This window comes from Solea senegalensis, linkage group LG17, assembly GCF_019176455.1.
Source record: "Solea senegalensis isolate Sse05_10M linkage group LG17, IFAPA_SoseM_1, whole genome shotgun sequence".
NCBI classification, from domain to species: domain Eukaryota; kingdom Metazoa; phylum Chordata; class Actinopteri; order Pleuronectiformes; family Soleidae; genus Solea; species Solea senegalensis.
The window spans coordinates 16,724,186-16,747,625 of record NC_058037.1 but is presented as its reverse complement, the minus strand read 5'-3'; the positions used below and the strand labels follow the sequence as shown (position 1 = coordinate 16,747,625).

At 41.5% G+C, this 23,440-nt stretch overlaps 1 protein-coding gene across 1 annotated transcript in view; it reads left to right on the top strand.

Annotated features, from left to right (window-relative positions):
* The first annotated feature begins 2,189 nt into the window (after positions 1–2,189).
* The window catches only part of man1a1 (mannosidase, alpha, class 1A, member 1), a 124,711-nt gene continuing 103,460 nt past the window's right edge, over positions 2,190–23,440 (top strand). The window contains 2 exon segments of the mRNA XM_044049770.1: positions 2,190–3,218; positions 3,220–3,283. Coding sequence (XP_043905705.1) covers positions 2,782–3,218; positions 3,220–3,283 — 501 coding nt within the window. The 5' untranslated portion in view covers positions 2,190–2,781.

Sequence of the window (23,440 nt, the reverse complement as noted above, 5' to 3'; positions counted from 1 at the left end):
CACACTAACTCAACTGACTGGGCAGTCGGTGCGCTTACGTGCACAGTTTAATCGAGCTATGGCTGCAATCTGTAATCGATCGTAATCGATTTATTGGCCGCGTACGTCTAACTCCGCCACCGTAGGTGGCGCTAGTGTGTATTGAATCAGTTTCCTGTTGACCTTTATGTCACAGAAAAACAAACAGCAAATGGTGAGACATATCGTGCCTTCACTTCACTTTTATTTAACAAAGCTTAAACCTTCTCCCGTAAATACAGAAGTTTGAAAATTCCAGGGCTACGCACAGAAACAGAACTTCCCCTTTATGATGTGATGTTTTTCTGTTTTGGTCGTCATAGTTTCAAGAAATGTCATGAAAACCCCTCAAAACAATTCTAAATGCTGAAGTATATAAATGCCAGGCTGGGGCATCATCATGACATCACTGTTTCTCCCACATTTGGTTTGGTTGTGTACATGAAAATGCAAAATTACCCCAAAAAATACAGCATTAAGGGGCTCCCAAAAATGTGGATAATTGCTTATATAATACAAAACTTTTGCAGATTCTCCTAAACCTGTTCCCATGTGTATAAGACTTTAGTCTGGATGGGCAGAAACAGTGAGCCTTAAAAACAATGACACAGTTTGCTCCAGATTGGGACTTTCACAGTCACTTTAGGGAGGTTGTCACTTTTATTTGGAGCAACTGGATAATCAGAGAAGTTGCACCAAAATAGTTGACGTTTAATTCAGTAATTGATTAATAGTTGATTACTCCTTGCAGCCCTAGTTCCCATATAGCTGTTTATTGCACTATTTTCCACAATTTTTACATTTTGTGGAACATTTATTACTATAAATGTTCCACAAAATCCTAGTATTCCACATGTGTCCTTCACCTGGCTGCAATTACATTTCCCACAGCAGGGATTATACATTTTGATGATGATGATGATGATAATGATGGGATCAACGTGGTCATGTGTTGCACCTGCCTCCTCTATAAAAACCCGCCTCGTCTTCCAGATGTTAAGCACCTGGGCATGAGATGAAAACACAGCCAAGAGACACATTTACACTGGCTGTGTGGATGCTATCTTTAGCTCTAAACGTTCTCCAGGTTTGACCGCGTGGATGCATTCCTCCCCTTTGAACGGTCCACTATCGTGATATTCCACAGACGTGGCATTTAATCCGTGGGCTGTGAGGATTGGATTAACCTCTCCCTGGACTCCCTGGTTCGCAGGATTACCTGAAAAGTGTGCAGCTTATTTACTCAAGAGTTTTGTGGAATTTCAATCCCGACACAGTCTCTTCAGCGTCTGTGGATTTGTATTAACTTGTTTGTCAAAGGGATTTCTGATATAATCCATGAAAATATTTCACTTTATTCTTCTAATACCCGCTGCGGGAGGATGAAGAGTCATCAAAACAGTGGTTGTTCCCAACTTTGCCAAACTCACTGACTGACTGAAAGTTCCTCCTCCCGTCTGTGTGCCTGCTTTGAAATGTGATCCAAACTTCTGTTCTGTCGACAGGACGTCAACTCTTTATCTCACTTGATTTATGTTATTCTCTGAACCTTTGACCTTGGGAACGTGGGCAGCCAGTACAACTGGTAAAGACGACGTTTTTGTCCAGGAAAGGACACTTGTATGTTCAACGTAACAGATATTTGTGCAAATAGAACCTGCAAGTGCCACATGTTCTTTTATTCATTGGTGTCAAAACATTGTTGAAGTGAGCAGAACTGAAAAAAAATGTGTTTATAAAACATTTTTATTATGTTTTATGGAGCAAAAACAGTGATTCGTTCAAGAATGAATTGAGAAAACAGTCAACAGATTAACTGAAAATGAAAATAATCTTAAATTATCATATCATTATTTAACATTCTACATTTTTCAGGAAATTTCGACAGTTGACCCGGAAGTGATAAAGTGAGCGGTCAATTCTTTTTTGTTTTGTTTGTTTCTGACAGTAAGAAACATAATATTTAACATACAAGCTACCAAGACACGGGGCTTGTGGGATGACATTAAAACGTTTTTTTTTTTTTTTAAATAAAAATTAACTAATACAGTGAACGTAATCGCAAAAGTTTAAAAAGACAAAGTCAGTGGCTCTTATTTTGAAAGCCAGGTTGAAAGGAAGTGGTGCTGGTTCCGGTCAGCTGGTCACTGGTTTGTCTCTTCAGTTTATAGCAGAACAAAAAAAAATTTCAGGGAATTGTAAGTTTCGCGTCTTGTAAATTTGTTTTTTTTTGTCGAAAACGTACATTTGTTTTGGGGTTTGTAAAAGTGTTTTTAAACCATGAATTCTGAATTGTACTCGTGTTTCCTATATCGCTATTGAACTCTTCAGCCTGCTGTGCTAAGTGAAAGTACCTTCAAGCTCTAAGTGCTCGTCAGTGCTGTGACTAACTTTATACTACTGGCACGCCCCCTCCTGGGGCTCCCACCAATCACAGAGGTGTAAGCGGTGAGCGTGATGACGCCGTGTCGGCCCCGCCTCTCTGGCGCTGCTTCCTGTGTGAGCAGTGGGGCTCGGTGTGCTTGCTCCGCTCCGCTCTGTCTGCGGAGAGTCTCCGATATGGACAGCCGTGTGCTCCCCAACTTTTTAACGGAGGTTTCGTTGCTCCTCTTCTTCGGCATTTGACACCGTTTTACACGTCCCGGAAATGGATTTCTGAACGGAATACGCCGAAAACAGCCTGTCGTGAGTTAACTTCGACCGCCTGTGTGTGATTCTTTTTTTTTTGTTTAGTTGTTTAGTTGTTGAAGGAAGAGGGGGAAAATGCCAGTCGCAACTCTTCTGCCTTTTACCGCGACTCCGAATAGGAAGTCTGTCAGTCCGACCTCCTTCAGGTTGACAGAGAAATTCATTTTATTATTAGTCTTTAGCGCTTTTATAACTCTGTGTTTCGGAGCCATTTTCTTCCTGCCCGACTCGTCCAAGCTGCTCAGCGGAGTTTTCTTTCATTCCTCCGCGGTGGAGACCAACACCGGTCCGGACAGCAGCGACTCGGGTTCGGCTGCGAACGACGACAGGGTCCTGGCCAAAATCAAGAAGGACCACGAAAAGGCGCTGCTCGAGGCCAAGGATACTCTACAGAAGCGGCCCGATGAGATTAAACAGGACATTATCAACGAGAAGGCGAAACTTTCAAACGGGGCTATGGGTCAAGGTGCGAAGGATGTCAATCATTTACCTTTCGTTGAGTACCCGCCCGCCCGGGGCGACTGGACACGAACCCGTGGACCCAGAAGCTAAGGAGAGACGGAGCAAAGTCAAAGAGGTAGGCATCTGTGGAGCTCACGCGTCCAACACAAAACCCCGTTATAATTATGTCATTTTTTTCTCTTTATTTGTTCTGGACACGTTGTTCATTACGCTTGTAAGTGTCTCAAATGTGAAAATGAACCACAGATACCCCGCGTGCAATTCGGCTCACGTGTAATACGAGAACGAGGACGAAAAAGGGTCTAATTTGAACTTTACAAACTGACTTGGAATCGCGCCGATGTCATTGCGTTACATAGCTGACAGATGTGGCAACACGACCACAGCACGAACCCAACTTGTGATTTGGCGATTTCTCAGACGAGCAGAGTGGATCTTTCCCGAGCCGAATTTGGCAGAACGACGTGTAGTATTCGGCCACATGTTTTAAGTCATGTTGTGAGGTCGGTGTTCAGTTACCGGTGGGGTTGACACTGATTGGACTGTTTTTTTAAACGCAGTTCGGCGTGACGTTTTTTTTTTCGTTACGCGTAATTTAACAGCAGTCAGCGCCTGGGGGCAAAGGAATGGACGCAGGATCCACCGCCCCCCGCTGGGCTGATCTACCTGTCCTGCAAGTTTCCTGTGTCGGGACAGTGCTGGAGCTGGAACACAGCCCAGCACCCACCAGTTACCATTAAATTAAACAATGCCCACTTTGCCTTTTTAGCCTTTCACACAGTTTGTGACAGTGAGGAGGGTATTGTAATGGAAACTGCAATTTCATGCTTAATTTGTCAACCCGTCTTATAGAAATGTGTCAAAATAGATCTTACTAATTGGAGTACAAGTCATCCCTGATATGTATTTACATAGAAATGGTGCTTTTGTATCAAAAACCTAAATGGAATTACTGAAAAATATGATAATAATAATGATGATTATAATAATAATAATAACACTAATAATAATACTGATAGTGTAGAACTTTCTAGCAGGTGAAGCTATTTATCGTTCATTCTATTTATGTGTTTATTGTTGTAATTGATATCAAAGCACTGTTGCCTTTATAGTGCATTTAAGGTGCATTGTCAAAGCCATGTTTTGTTATATATTAACCTTCGTATGTGCCTTTTGTAAATCTATCTATCATCAGAACCTGTACGACTTGTCGGTTTTACAACCTAACGAACTGCTGTCTAACTAACTCTAGTTAGTAGCTAACTGACTAACTTCTAACTAACTGCTAACAGACTGCTGTCTAACTAACTAACTAATCACTAACTAACAAACTGTCCAACTGCTGTTTAACTGTGTATGTGGAATAAACCTTCAGAAAGACAGTCGAGTTGTGCCCGCCGTACTGGTTACCCTTTCCAGAAGGGAGTATTGAGCTGAAAGGATCAGCCAGTGAAAATCTGGACAGGTAACAATAATAATAATAATAATAATGATAATAATAACAATAATGATTGGTACGTAAGATATTTAGTGAATTAAGGACAACTGAAGCTTCACCCAAGCTTCTTACTTGTTGGAAACAATGGAAGAAGCATTTCTGAATGGCCGCTATGTCCGTTGTTATGTTTCAGTGTTGTCCCCCCGTTGTCCTCTCACTCCACGCTGGTGTGCAGCCTGTATCCGGGGGATAAACACCGACAGGCGGCATGTCTGGTATTAATGTGTTTATTTGACTGCACTGAGTGTAAAGTCTCTGAAGAGGTTTTCCCATGCTTGGTGATGCCGCGTGTGCAGCCTGCTGCTTTATCCAAGCTGCTATGATACACCCCCCCCCCTTTTTTGGAATTAAAATAATCACCATTGTAGTTATTTTTAATCAGAACAATGATTATTATTTGAGTGCGTTTGGGCGAGTGGGAAGAGGAGCTGGTGACTCGATTAAGCACACGTGGCCTGCGTGTGGACATTCAGATGGAACGATATTGGCCTTTCATTGGAAATCGTTTGACGATCAGATATCTGTGGGTTATTGTGGCGTGGAGCTCATGAGCGGGAGGTGAGGAGGATATATGACTTCCTCCTCGGGATGATCCTGATATTGAGTCAATATTCACAAAATGAAATATCACAGTGACAGATGTGACTGAAAACCACTGTGGAGACTATGTCGCCGTTTGGGACGCATTCACATGAGAAAATACGACCTACCTCAGAGTTCTTACTGTGGGATTTAAGGAGGAACCAGATGCTTTTTATGTCTGACCTCAATTCCGAAAGTTTCATTGTTTACCACGGAGACATCGTCGCCAAATTCCCCCAAGCTCTTTTGTTTATGTTTGTCCAATTCAACTCCCAAAGTGTATGATTTTTGAAAACTGTGACAGCCGTAAGTAAGTAAGTAAGTGAGTGAGGGAGGGAGTGAGGAGTCAAGTGAACAGTGTTTTGTTAAGTGTGTTTATCAAGGACTCACAGTGAGCTGTTTTTAATAATGACCAAATGTTTAGGTTCATTTAAATGCTGCTGAATGGATGATGATTGTAGAATAATGGCTTCAGATTGGCCCTAATGTTTTTGTTTGTTTTTAAGGATTTTAGTCATGTTGACTGTATCTTTAACATTTTGAATCAGGTCATTGTTTCTTTCATTGTAACTAGTGCAGCACCCGTTTTTGGTGTGTTTGTGATTAACAGACGCCGCGTGTGTGGCTGTTTGAGCGATTTATCTGTCACATTTCGGCCGTTATCTCTTGCATTTCTTATCCAAACTATGTCAAAGTAGGCAGCGGACACACTGATGCCTTTAGTAAGTCACCTGCCAAGTTTGAAGCCTGTCAACCGTCCTGCTGGGACAGTTGAAGAGAGAGACAGACGTTCCTTGCATTAAAATGTCTTTTAATAATAGGACTTAAATCTGCTAAATTGATAGGACTTATCAATTTAGCAGAATCACCTGCTGATTTGGAGAATTCAGTGGCACTAAAACAGTCCAGATCCTTTCAGAATCTTGACCACCACCATGTAGCGGGTGGTTAGCACCGTGGTTGGCACTCGCTTGGCCGCCACAACGCTGTCACTCATCCTGTCAGCGTTCCCGCGTGGCAACTGTTCACATCGCAAGGTTACAGTTTGGCACAGCAAAGGAAAAAGCAAGATTGTCCGTCTGCGAGCTGATCCAACTCGACGTCAGCGCCAACTCACCACAGCGTTGTCGGAAGCTTTTGCCAACCGACTACTTAATGAACCTTGCGGTTTTATGGGCTGCGTCTAACGATTGAAAAATGTTGATCAATGCCCACCCCCACCACACCCTCCAAACGATGATGTTCTCAAATGTCTTGTTTGGTCCACAGACCAAAATAATTCAGTTTTTATTATCCATTTGTTATATGGGGCAAAGGAACTGCAGATTATTCACAGTAAGAAGTAATTAATAAAAAACCCTCTCAAACCGATTAATTGTGGCCCCATAAAAGAAGAAGATGGCCTCTTAACTTGTCTTAACTCATGTTGTACGTGTAAATCGTACTTAATTACATGCTAATTTTTTTGTTTAAAGTGATGATTAAGGTTGGGCCGGGTACTGGTTCCAATCCGATCCGAAGCCATTTGTTTTGGTACAGTATGGTACACATTTTTTGCCTTTTACATAGTAGAATAGTAAACGTCTTGTTGACGTCTTGTTGAGACCAACGGCCACAAACCGAGCAGGGGAAAAAGCTGCTGCATGTCCTCCTTTGGTGAAGGTGTGACCGAATACTTTACCATGACACGCAGATGGAATGTACCAGACTGGTGATGGAACACTTAATAAAATTATACACCATCCTCAAATAAGCTACAACATCTTGGCAATGGCCCCCTGCCACTGTGAGGTGTCGAGGTGATTACTGTTCGCCCGTGGCTTCATGCGGCAGCAGATATTCATCATACTTAAACATTCAATACTTAGTCTGTTCTTCAGAGATGTCATTAGAGGAGGAAGAAGAAAAACTCAAGGCTACGAAAGTAGGTCGTAGCCTTGCTGATGAATCCTACGGCTCCGCTTACAATTGAGATAAATATTGATCCAAGAATGTTGTTTTATGCGTCATATGACTCAACTCCGTCAACTCAAGTCGGCACAGGTGACTGTCCAGTTGCTCGGATTCATTTTAACCTGCTCACAGCCATTGATTTGGACCCCGTGAGTCATAATGTGAGCTGGCGTGCATGGCACCTGCTGATGTGTTCTGATGTGTTTGGAGATTTGAGGCTGCGGGCATATGAAAAGAACAATTTGGTTGATGCTTCTGCGATTAGATTACCTGCAAAATATGCTGCCGCTCCTTGTTTTTATTGATGAGTTTCAACATGTTTGACTCGAAGAGAAAAATGCTATTAGTTCCCCCACAAACAGAACAGCACACAATGTTATCTTAGCAAACGTTTCCCCCCCCCACACACACATTTAATGTTTTTTGGCTTCAGTACGGTCTTGCAACATCTTTAATGAATCCCTTATGAAGTGCATTAGTCATAGTGCCTGTTCTTCCTGGTGTAGTTGTAGTAAAAAGGTACTTTTTTTGCAGTTGTGCAGATGAGTTAAAGGAGTTTTAACTGTGAGCAACAGTAGCACGAGTAAAAACATTGGGAGCAGTAATGGCTAATGATTACTTTGCTGATTTTATTTATTAAAATGTTTTTGTTCCTTAGTGGGATTTACTTCCTGGAGGCCTTGCTCTGTCCAGATTAGGATTAGGGAGAAAAAAAACACGTTTGAATGTAGAAATTATGTCTTTAAATACAAATACTAAATACAAATATCCCTGCAAGTCTGTTGTGAACGTGATGGGGGTAAAAAAGGGAAAACTTGCACCTTCAGTCAATATATGATTTAGACAAGTGTTTTGTTTTCATGTGGCTCTTTTCATTGCTGTTTTAATCACTTTTATTGTATTATATTATTGCTTTTAAAGCTTTAACGCATATATATTGTTTCATTGATGGGTTGTATGACTAATTTAGCGTTTTGTTTGGCTAACAGTGCCAAAATGACAAAGATATACTTATAAATTCATGGATGGTTGTTATAAAGTAAGCATCAAATCTGTGAGAATGTGAAATATTTGACTTGAGAAGCTGGACATAATGGCAATGGACATTTTTTTAGTTAAATACTGTCAATAATATACTTGCTGTTTTGCAAGGAACTTGGTTTTCCTGGACCACAATAACCTTTGTTGTTGTTAACTTGAGGTTCTTACAACTTCTACTCCACTCTTTCATAGATCTTATGTCTTTTCAGCCAAAATACTCAACTCAGCTCAGCTCAAACGCAACATCTCATGACCTTTGCCGACCTGGTCTTGCGTCCTTGGCTGCTTCTTAAATCATTTGACCATAAAGTCAGCAGATGTGTGCTTCTTCCTCAAGTGATCCGGGGCTGTGCTCTGCGGCGTGTCAGCGGGTGAGTGTTGTGTTTGTGATGGGCCGAGGACAGGCCGCCGGGGGCGACTCGGCACCGGATAAACGGCTTGTTGTGAGTGACCGCCACAGCTCCACAATCAGCTAAAATGTGTTTGTCTGCTACAAATCAAAGGGTCTGTGGAGAAAGCCCTCTGTAGCTCTTCTCCTCCCCGCTGCTCGCGCCGATGAGGCGGGTGGTAATAATGAAAACCGCGGCCGACAAACACAGGCAAAATCAAGCGAGATTGGGCAGACGCGGGATTCTGCAGCGGCCGTGTTATCTGACACAGTCAACTACTTTTCTGCGGAGCAGCCTGTGGGGGGGAAAACCTCACATTTCAGGATTTTCGTAGTAACTGCTTAAGAGTTTATTGGAATGAATGTGTCTTTGATTTGAAGTGATTTGGAAATTTGATTTGAAAATAGCAGAAAACAGTAATAGGACAATATGTACTTAATTTTTCCCACGGCGAAAACTAGAAAAAACCATCCTTACTCTCTTATTTGAGAGCCTAGTTTGCTAGTTCCCCTCATCATCCACAGAAACTGCACTGAAAAAGGAACTGGTGATCAACCTTGTAGCGCGTGCGTTAGGTGTCAGCCAGATGCCACATCTCCATTTCAAAAGTTCTGCATAAATAGCACTTGTTTGCATTTGTTCTGCCGTATCTTACCTTTCAGAGCCACTGAAATCCCTGCCCTCGGGTTACCTGAGATAAAATGATCTCAGTGGGTGTCACTCAGATGGGCGTACAGGGTTTAAGTTTGCAGAAAACCATGGCATTGACACCAGCGGGTCGCCCTAAGCCCTGAGATACTGGAAATGTTATTGGAAGAGAAGAAGATGGACCACAGCGCCGAGCGTGCGCTCAGTCGATAAGGACAGCCTGCGGGAGATGATATCTTTATCCGTGTCAAATGCACTGCTCAGTTCTTAATCTTTACTGGCAACAATAGTGTTTTTGAAACCCTAAAATAACACAGGTAATCAATATCACCTTTATACCGGAGACTCCCTGGATCTCCTGGAGATGGAGAGTACACAGCTGAAGCTCAGGATTCGTGGCAGAAAGCTCACCTGTGCTGCTGTGTCCTGCTCCTGGTTGTCGCGGTGGTTTGTTGTTGTTGTTGTTTCTGAAATATGCAGATGAGATTTTAAAGGAGCAGCTGAGCAGCCATACGGACAGTTGGTGTGCAGTTCACACTCCCTTCAGCTCACTGTCACGAAAGGACAGTCGTTTCATATCAGCGGTGGGGCTCGCTACCCCGTGTTGACACCACCTTCCCTTTTGAAATGCAGAATATGCACACAGAGTAAAAAAAAAGCAACTCCTATTACATTTATACACTCACACACAAATAAGTGAAACAAATAAGTGCGATAAACTATAAAAGTAGTGTCATGGAAGGTTGAGGGTTGGTCAGGCTGTTTTTGAGTTAGGAAATCTGAGCTCGAGACCCCTGACATTCCGACTAGAAATGGAACATAAATTGGCTAAATAAAGTGGAAATGCACTTGCATCTTGTGTAAAATGTTGCGTGAAAGCAGGTCCAACACAAATACAACGACTTTTTTAAAACATGAACACTGTTGTGAGTTGGGTGGTTTCCAAATTTTGATACCCTTTAAACCTTCCCCACATTTTCTCGGGGTATACCCTGCACAGTTGTAGAGCAAGTTCGGCTCTGCGCGGTTTGGGCTGTATTGCTGTGCGTTTATTGAATACGTTTGTGAATCTTTTCGTAAACATAGTTATAGAAGACTCTGCCCTCTAGTGGGTGGGGTAAGAAGCACACTCAAATCTCTACATTCAGATTATGGAGTATCATTTGTCAGTTTGTTAATCAAAGTATTTCCTATAAAATTGGCTTTTTACCCCATTCAAAGATGACTATTGAGGGAAAGATGAAATATCATGGAGTTTAATCTTCCTTCCCTCTCTCCTTACGCGTCTACACGGCTGTTATGTCCTTCCTTACTCATCTCCTCGTGTCCCCTTCATCCTGTCTTTGTTGTTACTCATCTCTTTGCTTCTCATTTTTTTCCCCTCCCTCCCTCTCTTCTGCCTGTGCTGTCTTCAGGTTTCAGCTCAGTCGTTTTTTTTTTTTGCCCACTCACAACACTCTATTTTTTTTTTCTTTTCCACTGTGCTTTTGTGTGTGTGTGTGTGTACTTCTGCTTTGCCAACCTCAAGAGCCTGAAATAAAATCCTCTGTTTCTGTCTCTTTCTCTGAGCTGACTTGGCGGTGTATAAGTCCTATTTCTGTATCGACCGTTTGAACTAATTGCCTCTGGTTCCCTGGTCCTGCTTCTTTTCATGGAGTGAAGACTGCACGTGTGTGTGTGTGTGCACGTGTGTGTGTGTCAGATAAAGTTTCTGATACCCCCACAGGTGCTCGGTGTAATAATTGTCTCGTCGTTGTAACCGTATAACCAGCGGCCCTGCTTCCTCTATACGTACTTGTGTGTATATACATTAAAGCACTTGTCAGCAGCGGCGCAGACAAAGACCTCCTTTCAGGTGACCTGACAATAGAAGCTCTGTTCGTTTCCAAAGCTTGTTTTGGCAAATGCTGCATTTACGTGAAAGTAAGAGCCCAGTGCAGTTGGGGGTGGAAAATCCCTCCACAAATTTCAAAGACATTTGAGCAGAATAAAGCTTTTCATCGTTTCAGTTGCAACTAAATAGTTCACCTTAATGCTTCAGTCCCAGGTTGAACCCAACCTGAGCCAGATGAAGTCACATTTACTGAATGTTTAACTGCCCCAGAATGTCTCAAATGGCTCAAGTGTCCAGGCATTGAGCTCCAAACAGGAAGTAGACAGCATGCAACTGATGAACTAGGGATCGTTCAGATACCACTTTTTGTGTCTGATACCGATGTCAAACACTGGATTATCTACCGATACTGATAGTAGTCTGATACAGTCATTTTAGACCCATTTGCTGTTAACAACACATTTGTGCTGAGTCATTCTCCAACTGTGTAGCAAATATTGTTCTTCCAAAAAAAGAAGAAATGAACAGACTCAGCTGAAACTGTTTTGCTGATTTTTTTATTTACATGTTTACAGCCGACATCCACTTATTTTGACCAATATCGGTACCGATACCAATACTGACCGATACCGATACTCATCCCGATGGTAAACCACCCGTTTGATGTCTTATGTCATGAAAGCACCACATTCAGTTCAGTCAGTGTGACAGAACTCAAATATAAATTCAATAACATGAAACTGTAACATCTGATGTCCCGATATATCAGACGTGCTTCCGCCAAAAACCTATACCGATACCAATATTTTGGTATCGGTATTAAAACCAATATCGGCCTCTTCTGTCGTGAAATTAAAATAATATTTTGCGCGCTCGTGTCGCAGCAGATGGAGATTTAAATGTTCTTCCTTGTGCAAAATACAAAAATCCCCCAAACAAATAACAGTTCGAGAACGTTTGCTAGCATAAACGTCTAGAAGGAAGTAGTATTCAGCCCGCTGTTTTAGTCATTCGTCATATGGGAGCGACATTGGCTTGTCTGCTGTTTTCCAATAATATGTTTTGAATCCAATATTGGCCAATACCAAAATCATAATATAGCCGATAATATAGTGTAGTTTTGTGTAGGCTGAGTAAACATTCATTAAAGATGTCTAAATGACATGTTCTTTTGTGACCAAAAATAATGAAATCTAACTAACTGAAGAGGTTGGATACTTTTTTTGAGATGATGATGTTGACGGGGAGGAGATTCCCTACAAAACCCCTGTCATTTGAACTTGATTCATGAGCACCGAGATTGAAGAAAACCTCCATGATGAACGTTCACTTGACGCGGCGGATGTAAATTCACAGAGTTATGAAATGGAAATCGCCCAGGCTTTCGCGTCACGTGTGATACTGTAATCTATCAGCAAGGCCACCAACACCACCTTCTACCCGGTGAAGACAAATCATCCCGTACCTCTAGCCCAAGGCCAGAAACACTGGCCAGGTCTATACAGTAAGATCCAAGTAATGAATATTGTAATGGTGTAATAAACTCACTGTAAATATATACTCCTGGTGAACAGCCCTGGAGGCTTCAGATGTTTTAAATCCATATATTCATATGGATTGTTACAGCGCGGCTCCTTTTTTTTGGAAGTCGGCATGGATCGATCGCTCCAGTGTTTGGCTTTCGGGGGTTTTAGCGCTGGCGAGGAGGATGAGGATGGATGTTCTCGACTCTCGCCCTCCTCTGATGTCGCTCGAGCCAGGAATATAGACTCCAGAGTGACTGATGGTGCCGTTTTCGCATCTATAGAGGCTCACACACTGTCGGTACACAAACCGTGTGTGTGTGTGTGTGAGTCCTGCTGTAGGTAGCCGGGGGCAGAGCCCCAGCACATCCCACACATCCACAAGCCTGCACGGAGCCATGATCATATATTAAGCTTCACTGCCTATAGAGCGTATCCATCATCAGAGGGAGTTTATGGACATCCCGCAGCCTGTTACTGTATCTCCCCTCCACGCAGCTCCATTCCTGCTCATGCATAGTCATTAAGAGTTAATTTAGGGAAGCTCTGAGCAAAATAAATTAAACGGGCCGTTACAGGCTAGAGGTCGAGGCATGAGCGAGCCGTGGAGCGTGGATGGGGGAACTGTAACGTATACAGTAAACCAACGGAATTACTCACATGGCCCTTGGCATCGCAGTTGTGATTATATCAGACGCAGGAAGTCATGGAAAGTTGAACGTGTTCTTGACAGCGCTGGTTTCCTGCCTTATCAGCAGCCACTGTGGGCCCAAGCAGCAGCAGTGCCAGTGGCGGCGGTGGCGGCGGCCTGGTAAAATGGAGGAGGAAGTTGTTTAGCATCAAAGTCAAATGAAACCAGGTTTTGGTGTGACTGTGTTCTCTCTAAATCACCACAGAAGTGACTCCGACACTGTGATAAAAAGATAATGCAGCCTGTGAAAGCAGAGACTGTACTGTATATATAAGATCATCCTGGAGCCAACCCAAGAATATGGTCATTTTTACATTTAATACTTAAAACAGGTCACCCAAAAACTAAAAAACGTCAACATTTTGATGGAAAAAAACAAGGATTTCTCTGGACAAAAATGCTGCATTTGGCAAATATGTCAAAAAAAGACCATACTGTCCTCCATCATTGTTGCAGGCCAGTGACACTTGGCACACGCGTGTGAACAGAAACTGCACGCATCCTGATTCGACCGCTCTGATTCAATTTTGGACTGACCACCCCTCGTAGGTGACACAAATCTGATTTGAAAATTGGAATCGGCAGTGGCATTCCTGTGTCCACACAGCCCTGAAATCAAAACACATTTGAGTCACATCAACCGAAAAATTGGATCTGTGTCTCTTCAGCCCTGGTAATCTGAATGCAGAATGGCATCATTCAGATTCCTGGGAAAACTGGCTGTTACAGCACCTTTCCAGTCTGTTTGTGCTTCGGCTGAGTTAAATGCATTTTCTGCCGTGGGCTTAATTTTGGGTGTTGTGATGCATGATAGTGTTAACAAGTTAATGAGATTTTCCAACTTTTTTTTTTTTTTCCAGATTTTCTGTTTTTTTTTTTGAAATGATCACATAGTATTTAGTGCTGTTGGACCTCATCGTGTGTCTCGAGAGGTTTCACTAATTTCATGGAAACACTGCAGTGGATGGAAGGATATCAGTGCCCGGAAAATAATCTGTGATTCTGTCTAGTTATCTGGACTTTTTTAAAACCACCGACCAGCGTCAAACATAAACTGGTGTTTTCTGACTGAATGAAACCTGAACAGGTTTGGTGAGAAGGACAGTCTCTGGTCTTTCATTTGTACTTATGTGTGTGTGTATATATATATATATGTTATACCGCTAAGACCTGCCTGTATGTACTAGGTGACATTTTCAGCTAAAGGTGAAGCGTTGGAGGTTTTGCTTTTCTTTGCTGAATCCTATCAATACACCACAGGCTTCTGCCTGCAGATGGAAATGGACCTGGTTTTCAAGTGTTTGCGGTTGTATGTGAGTGTGTGTGTGTGTGTTTGTACCCTCTTTCTTGCTGTGGGCAGCTGCAAATTGACAGATTTCAATTCCTTTTTTTCTTACCGTTTCACTCACCCACACACACACACACACACATATTTACAATAGATGTCTCTTGCTGTGGCTCATTAGAGATTAGTCATCTTAAAGTGATTGTACAGGTTTTTAAAGGTGTGGCTGGATGGTGTTTTGACCTCATGGAATCTGTAATAGCTTGAAGTCTCTGATAATCTGCTTTATTTTGCTATGACCCAGCTTTTTCCCCCTGACTGTGAACTGAACTTTGTGTTGTTTGGTAAACGGTGTGTTCACTCTCTGCACCAAAGTCCATGGAGAAAATCAGCGATTCTTACATCACAGCGCGCAGGAGTTGTTGTTCCACCGCTGCCTCCATCAGTAGGTTCAAATGTTACTTTTGTGACTCGACTGTTTGAAATCCTTTTGTTTGGGTTTACATCAGTGACGTACACTGACAACAATGCAGCCGAGGAGCAGCAGCTCCTGTGTTCCAGTGTGTTTTAAAAATGCTTGTTTTCTCTATGGACTTTGGTGTGTGAGGAGTTGGTTGTTTGGAAACCTACATTTTAAGTCAGAAACGGCTGCTTAACAGTGAAGGAAAGTAATTATCATATTCTTAACATACCAAAGACTTAAACAGACATACATTTTATTTTTTAAGTGGCTTTAATTTGTTTTTTTGAGTCGCGTTGTTGTGGGACTTCCCATGCCCCAAAAAAAAGGACGCCTGAAAGTCGTTCGGTGAAAAAGCATAGACAATTGGAAGTGGGTGGGGCTAACGAACATTGTAAATTTTGTCATGTTTCACATACTGGAACGAAAGTTGGTACATGGGTTAATCATGTCAGGACGGTCAAAAAAGTCAACGAGGACTACAGGAAGGACACCATCTTGGGTTGAAGTGCCATTTTTTGTTGGCGATTTTGCACCAACGAACTTGTCCTGGAGCTTTAGTGCGATCATCTTCAAACTTGGTGACGTCACTGTGGACAAGTTCAGGATCAGGAGTTTTCTTGTCTAATCAAGCATCCATGTCCCTAACTGGTTTTCCCTTAAACAGGAGCCTCATACTACCACACTTCAAGAAACACAAAATCTAATTTCAGTGTGGCTATTTCTGTTATTTGATATGCTATGAATTGGCAAATTCTTTCAGCGAGAAGGTTCCCTCGTTTCCTCACACCCCTTCCCCGTCTGCTGTGTTAATTTGCTCTTGCTGCTGTTTGCTGTCACAGAAAACTCCCCTCTCTCCATCTGTCTCGCATTCAAACACTCGCAGCCTTTCAGGAGACACCGTTTCTTGCCTTTTTCGCCACAAGGTATTTCTGGTGAAACACCTGCAAGAAGTGTTTCTCATTAACTGCAAGCAAACACTAACAAAAAAAGAAGTCCATTAAAAGTAGAATCAACTGAAGTCAATTAATAAGTGAGAGGAGTATATTTCAGCAGAAAGTTTGTTCAATTCTTCGCCACTATTAAAACTACTGTTTTCAAGCTGAATGCAAGAGTGTGAAAGAAAAACACGTCAGATTATGCCACGCACGACCCGAGCCCAGCCGTAGTACGCTTTGTTCTTATGGTCATTAGCAGTCGATGGTAGCTTTTGCAGCATATTAGCATTCGTTTTGCTGTAGACAGTGATGTATGCGGAGCAGAGCACCCTCTCGGCCTCGTGGGGCTTTGGGCGACACACACACACACACACACACACACGTGTAAAATCTATGTGTTCCTGCTGCCGTTAATGACTGTGCCTTGTGCGATTGTCACTACAGTTGGATTAGCGGGGCCAGGAGGGGCAATTTGTCTTGTTTGTAGCATACCGCAAGCTTATTAGCATTCAGGGGGTTATTGATCATGTGTACAATAAGTGCAGTAATGTCGCAATGCGTGAGGGATGATCGTATTTTCAGCGTTGCTTTGGTGTAAGATGAAATATCGGGGCAAACAGTGTAATTACTGTCATTCAGCGAGGCTTTAGAGAGGTTTCAGGTTTACGCAAAGAGTTATTGAAATAATGTGTTGTATCAGTTTTTACATAAATTTCACTGTGTTTTGATGAGAAAAAGCCGTTTTTGGCTGGTGATACGTTCATATGTTTACACGAGAGCTGCAACTAATGATGATTGTCATAATCGATTCAGCTGTTGATTGTTTTCTCCATTCAGCGAGTACTTGTTTGGTCCAGAAAATGTTTGCAAATTAAAACCTGTTTTAATGATTTCTTTGTTATATGGAGGAAAAAAAAACAGGAACTATTCACATTTAATTGGCTAAAAACTTGAATGATTTAAAAAAAGCATTCATGAGGTCAAAAGCGGTCACAACGTCATCCACAGAAATCTAAACTCCCATTTTGGCGCCTTGAGGTTCGTCACAGTGACGTTTTACAAGCGGAAATTCACAGACATCACCTAAAATGAGGCACCTATCGGATGATACCAATGGTCAGTCATGCTGGTGTCATGTTTTATTGTCTATTTTCTTGGAAACAGGAACATATTTTACAAAACTGACTCAATAATCTGTTGAGGAGATGTAACACTAGCGTTTACCATAGACTTCCCATTCAATAGAAGCCAATGCAGTCGCCCCCTTGTGGCTATTCAGTATTTTTTTTTCACTTCCTGGTCGACTTCATGATGAAAGTCGATTTTATGCCTAACACAAGAACCATGGTGACCTCTGTGCAATTACTGTGTTCACACCTTACCGAACTTTTCCAAAGGCACAAATTGAACCAGTTTTTTTTTTTTTACCAAAAAATTGAAGGTGTGAAAACATCCTTTTTTTTTGCCTGGGCCTGACAGGCGGGAAGGAGGAAAGCGATCCCTCGTTGTGAAATATATTCTGCCCTTCTTCATACCAGTGGCAACAAGTTGCAGCATGAGCACTTTCATACTCTGCCAGCCATTTTTTTACCTTGAAGGAATTTGTTATTGTCTGTTCTCAGTCAAGAGTTAGATGCTTCACAGGACTCAGGAGAGCAGTGTGAGGAGGAGGAGGAGGAGGAGGATGACATTTTTCCTTTTTATTTCAGGAGCTTGTCTTAAATGTTAAATCTATTGTACTGTATTTTTAAGTTCAATACATTTTTCATGTAAGGGATTTACTAAAAATCAATAATGTATTTTTTTTAGGGGAGCGTGAAGCACAGAGCCTCTCTTTGCAGATTACTGAACTCTGCTGTCTGGCAGCTGGAACTGGCTTGTAAATGCAAACAGCACTGAAAATCGATAGTTGGCCACAGAATAACACCGAAATTTACAGAAGGAATATTTACTGTCCGTGAATGCGGCTCTTATTGTGCAGCATTAACATAGACATTTGAATGTAAAATAATAAACAAATGTAAAAATGTAAATGACACTCGTCACCACTGAGCCCACATCACAAAGTCTTTTCCAGTGCTTGGTCTGAAAGTGTCACGGTCAAAGATGAGACAGAGCCCGCGATGTCCGAAAGGTCAAAAACGTGCCTTTTTTCCGCCCCGTCAGGATGAGCACACAGGCGGGAAACTGTCAAAACGCTCGCGCTGGTTTTGATTCCAAAATCCTCTCCAGGTTGTTAGTGTCAAGAGGGGGATTTGGTATTTTGTGGCCAAGCCTTGTAGTGAAGAGATGGAGACTGAGGGGGGGAAAAAAGCTCTTGGATATTCAATATTAATGTGTTCCAAGCACTGCAGGGGTCACGGCCGACTGGTTCGTTCTCCCTAATCCAATTCATTCTGATACCCAGAATCATACGCTGTCAATCACATACTCCATTTATTTTTCAATCTCCCCTTCCCCTCGCTCGCTCCTCTTTCTTTCTTTTTTCTTTTTTTTTTATCCTTTCCATTCGAGGGCTTGCATTTTAACACTGCTAGCTCTGCCACCTTGAATATTGTATTAGCTCAGGGCCTGAAAACGTATTGGTTGGATATCAAATTTGAGAACCTCACTTTTTTTTTTGGAGTGTCCTGACGTCACAACACCAGCAAATCAAGATTAAATTACATTTTAAATCAAATTGAATTGGAAATATCTGCAGATTTCTCATCACAGTTTGGTTTCTCATCATGATCAAAGCTGGACGTTATCTTTTGACTCACTGTTGGCTAACCTGTTGTCCATTAACAGTCACTCAGTAAACCACTCCAAAGTCCGTTGAGAATATAAGTGATTTTTCATCACAGCACACAGGGGGCTGCTGATCCACTGACGCCTCTGAGCGTGCATTCACACCGGCTCCTACTTAATCGAACACAAGTTTGTTTGCTCGGAAAGTCCGGTTCGTTTGGGAAGGTGTGAATGGTGTGAACAACCGAACCCTGACTCTGGTTCGCCTAAAAAATGTAGGTCTTGGTTCGCTCCAAGTTGGTTCCCAAATGCAGGAGGTGGACTGCAATGCAGGGTATTGTGGGTAAACACAACCCAAACATGCCCACGTGTAGGACGATAGCCTGGGAGAAATGATTGAACCCGAGACCGATAGGATTTGATTCCACCCCGTGTTTTGCTCTTATGTGGCCAAAACAGAAGATGTCCTGCATTAACCAACAGATGAGCCGGTTTTCTTGTTCATTGTTGGTCTTGTCTTCTCCTTCAGTAATTCTTGATGCAGCGCCGCCTCAGGCGAGGAGGGGAATATGTTCAAAAGTTTCGGTTCATTTTATCGTACCGAGTCATTCCTTCAAGGTTCCGCTGAAATGTATTTTGGTATTTTTGTTTAAAACTAAAATGAAACATTCTCCAGAGATTTAGAATGTTTTTATTTTATTTTATTGTACATGAACCACAGAGATTCTGAAATCACAGTTTATTAAGTGTGAAAACGACCAAGTTCAAATATATGATTATTTTCTAACTGATGTTTTGAAACCCTTTTATTTGGGTTTAACAAAGTCACACAAACTAGCCACAAGAGTAGAAGACCAGCGGCTCCTTTGTTCCCGCAGCTTAGAAACACTGATTTTCAGCAGATTTCAGCAAATGCTGTCTTATGGTCAAACAAAGCAGCCAACAATAGTCTATTGCAGACTTAAGTTGACATAGACTTTACTTGTTAGTCCTTTTAAGTGAAACACACATGTCGCATGATGATTCTCTGTCGGCTGCATTTACTAAAGGTGCAGGGAATTAATTACACCCATCGGCAAATGGGACCGGCCTCTGGGCTTGCGGTGCAAACTGTAGAGAGCTGACAAAGTTGCACTTCATTGGCGGGAATTGTGTAAGATCAGCAAGCTCAGGAACCAAATCAAAATGTAGTTGTGCTGCTGAAATATTCATACTCATAAATCATGTAATGACATTCAGTAACATTTACTGGAGGACAGTGTTCGACTCCAGCTGAGAAATGGAAAAAAAAAAAGAGAAAAACCCCCTCTAAAATACAACGTGACCTCAGTATAAATGTCTCGCAAAGAGATTGCATAGTGCCAGAGTGCATAATAATCTCAATGAATGTCAAGTTTAATCACCAGATGGCCATAACTCCCTGTTTGCTCTTTGTTTTTGGCATTATAAAATTGTTCACGTGGCACCCGGGAAGATTCATGTTGCTGCAGAACTTCACTGTGGCTTCTACGCTTTGCTGCTTTTCAAAATATGCTCACACAGAAACTAATAAATGCCTCAGGAAAGACCTTTTATGTTCTATGTGGGCTGATGTTATGTCACACTGGAAAACACACTCTTTGCTCTGCTGTTGGCTGTTTTTTTGGATGAAAAATGGAGTATTATGACCCTGATATCCTGAAAATAAGCAGATAAACCTAACCCATTAGTGTTTTGCACTATCACCTACATTTTCAGTTGAAATAGTAATAATATTTAGTATTTTGCATTGTAACATTGGTCAAAGTTGACGCTATTATTATTAACCAATTACTCTGCTAATTTGACTAGTCTAGTCTCTACTTAATGAAAGTAACATGAATGGCTGAAGAGGGAGTTGACGGTGAAATAATGGTAGACAGCGATGAGGGAAAGATGAATGCATGACAAATTAAAACAATCATTTATCAGTCTACCCTGTGGTGCGTTCCAGTTGTAGGCCGAAGTCGGGATTTCCAAATTTGCGTTAAAAGTTGAAGCAACCTCGGCAACCCTGACATGGGATGCACTTCTGTCGTATTTGCTTCAAAGTAAATCAGTCGTACTTGTAGTACTGTTCAATTTTTATCTGCGGAATTGTGGCTACGTGGATTGTGTGGGTAGAATCCCACATTCACTACAATCCCAGTGTTGTTACAAAGAATTATGACATTATTTGTGACGTTTTGTATTCTTGTTGTTTTCAAAAAACAAAAGTAACACAGACTTTCCAAACATGAGGACGATGAGGAAGATGGTCTTTGAAAAGCCTTAATGGCTTCAAACAGCCAAAATGTTTTTGACCATAAAGGAATAAAGGTCTTTGTCAGGGCTTAACAAAAGGAAAACAAAGGTATTTAGGTAGCTAAATAACAATATGCTAGCCAATCACAAAAGGTCACATGACCCAGGGACTCATGTACAGCTGTGACAAATAATGAAACAATTGGGAATTTAATAAGTATATATACTTTAAATTGTATTTCCCAAACTTTGTGTATGGGGACTGATACCAAACTATCCTGAACCAAATCACGGCTAATGTAGCAGCTAATTTTTGAATCAGTAAACAATTAATTCAAAGAGAGGTTACTTAATTAAAACTGCATTTTTATTTCAAACACCTACACAAAAATCTTAATTTCTTCATCTTCACACAAGTTTGGGAAAATTCAGCAAATCCGACCCGAAAACAATCTCCGGTGACCCCTCTGGGGATCCCCGACCCAGTGATTGGGAACCACTGGATTGATATATTGATGGAAAGTTAAGGAAAAATGTTTCCAAATCTATCTCATTGTAACATATTGTGACGCATCTTTATGTATTTGTCTTGCAACAGTTGTTGCCTAATGGCGTTGTTGTGATATTATCGTTATCGTGGACTGTGTAGCGTAAACGAAGCAGCAGTTCATCACGGAGTGTCCTCATAATTGATGAAACTCAAGCTCTGCTGCATTAAATCACTCATACATCCATCATATCAAGGCTGTGGTGCCACAATACTTTCAATAAATGATGTTGTCAGCTAACTGTACTCCTCAACGAGGCAATATCCATCCACACATTACATGCTTTAGAGAAAGTTTATTTCAACAGAATGTCACAGTGCCAAGGCCGGTGCATTATGTCCCAATACATATGTAACTGTAACCATTAAGTAACCATTGAGTAAAACCACTGCTCTCATGTTACCCTTCGTGATTACGGCTGTTTTTACTTTAATAGTCATAAAGGTAAACACATGAGAATCTTTATGATCCACTGGAAACTAGTGGAAAAAGGCTTGAGTAACCTCTCATCTGTTTTTTTTGCACAAGCTCGGGGAAAACTGTCGAGGACTTGCAGATATCTTTTCAGAATTGATATCACAGAGGAATTTGTGGTTAAATGAACCTGCAGGAAACAGATTAGCAACAGGATTTGGACTAAAATTGACAAATTGCTCCTCCGAACCCCAAATTTACATCAAATCGTAAAGCTGACTGGCTGATAAGTGAAATCCACCCCTGGGCGTTGCTGGTTTCTTTTTTCCACAAAGCTGCTTCTGCACTTGTGTTGAAGTGGAGATTAGGACTTAGTGCAGCAGTGGGAGAGGACCAGCCCAAATCTCTTTCTCCTTTTTGTGCAGCAGATGATTTCCTAACAGTTACAAATGGAACGAGCTTTCTCAACTCTTTTTACTGGTTAACGTAATTGGTTGTCGCCCCGCGGATGAAACAGAGCGGCTTCCAGCTGGGGAAAATTTCACTCGCAGTTTATCTTAATGACACAGACAGAAATGTGTGTAGTTTTAAGCAGAAGAAAACTTTTTATTTATTCCTTTTTGACTCAAAGTTGCAGGAGATGGGGTCGCTATACTACTGTTGGTTATTGAGCGTGACGTTTTAAGCTGTGGAATTCCTCCAGCACTGCAAAAATTCATCAAAATTGTGCTTTATCATAGATTTTATCGCTTCATCCAAAGGTACCGCTCGTTTGGGCAGTTGTACAAAAGGTAGAGCTGCCAAAATTCATTAAATAGTTGCAATTTGGACTATTGCACTTGGTGGGATTGCTATTTTGAGGTTAATTGTGAAGCTTGTCCTCATCCACGGGATGTTTAGTGGTTATTTTCATAACGATTAATCTGTCTATTATTTTCTTAATTAAATGGGTAATCGTTTGGTCCATAAAATGTCAAACAATGTTGAAAAATGTTTATCAGTGTTGTTCAAACTTGGAAATGATTAGTAAAGAAAGTAATCAAATCTTTTTTGCACTTTTCCTGCTTCTTTGCAGCTTAGGCAGTTGTTTCCCATGCTGGAGTGTTTTTACTCAGCCAATAGGAGGCGCCTGTTCTTTCTGATGCCATGTTGCGTTCTTCGCCTTTTAAATGTCAAAACTTGCTTGATTTTCAGAGAGTAACTTTTTTTCCGAGTCGATATATCTGACACTGAAAAATAAAATGAAAATGATGATAAGCTGCATGTTTTTAAATGGTTAATCAACTAAATGCCTGATCCTCTCAACGCTTAGTCGAGTTGATAAGACGTAATTTTCTCAGGTTTTTAATGTGATGGGTTGTTTTTTTTGTGTTTTTTTATATTCTCTCAATTTGAGGAAATTACACTGTGGCAATTATCGTGGAAATGTTGTCGTAATTATGGCGGAGAACATGTTCAGTTAATAAATCTGTCTGA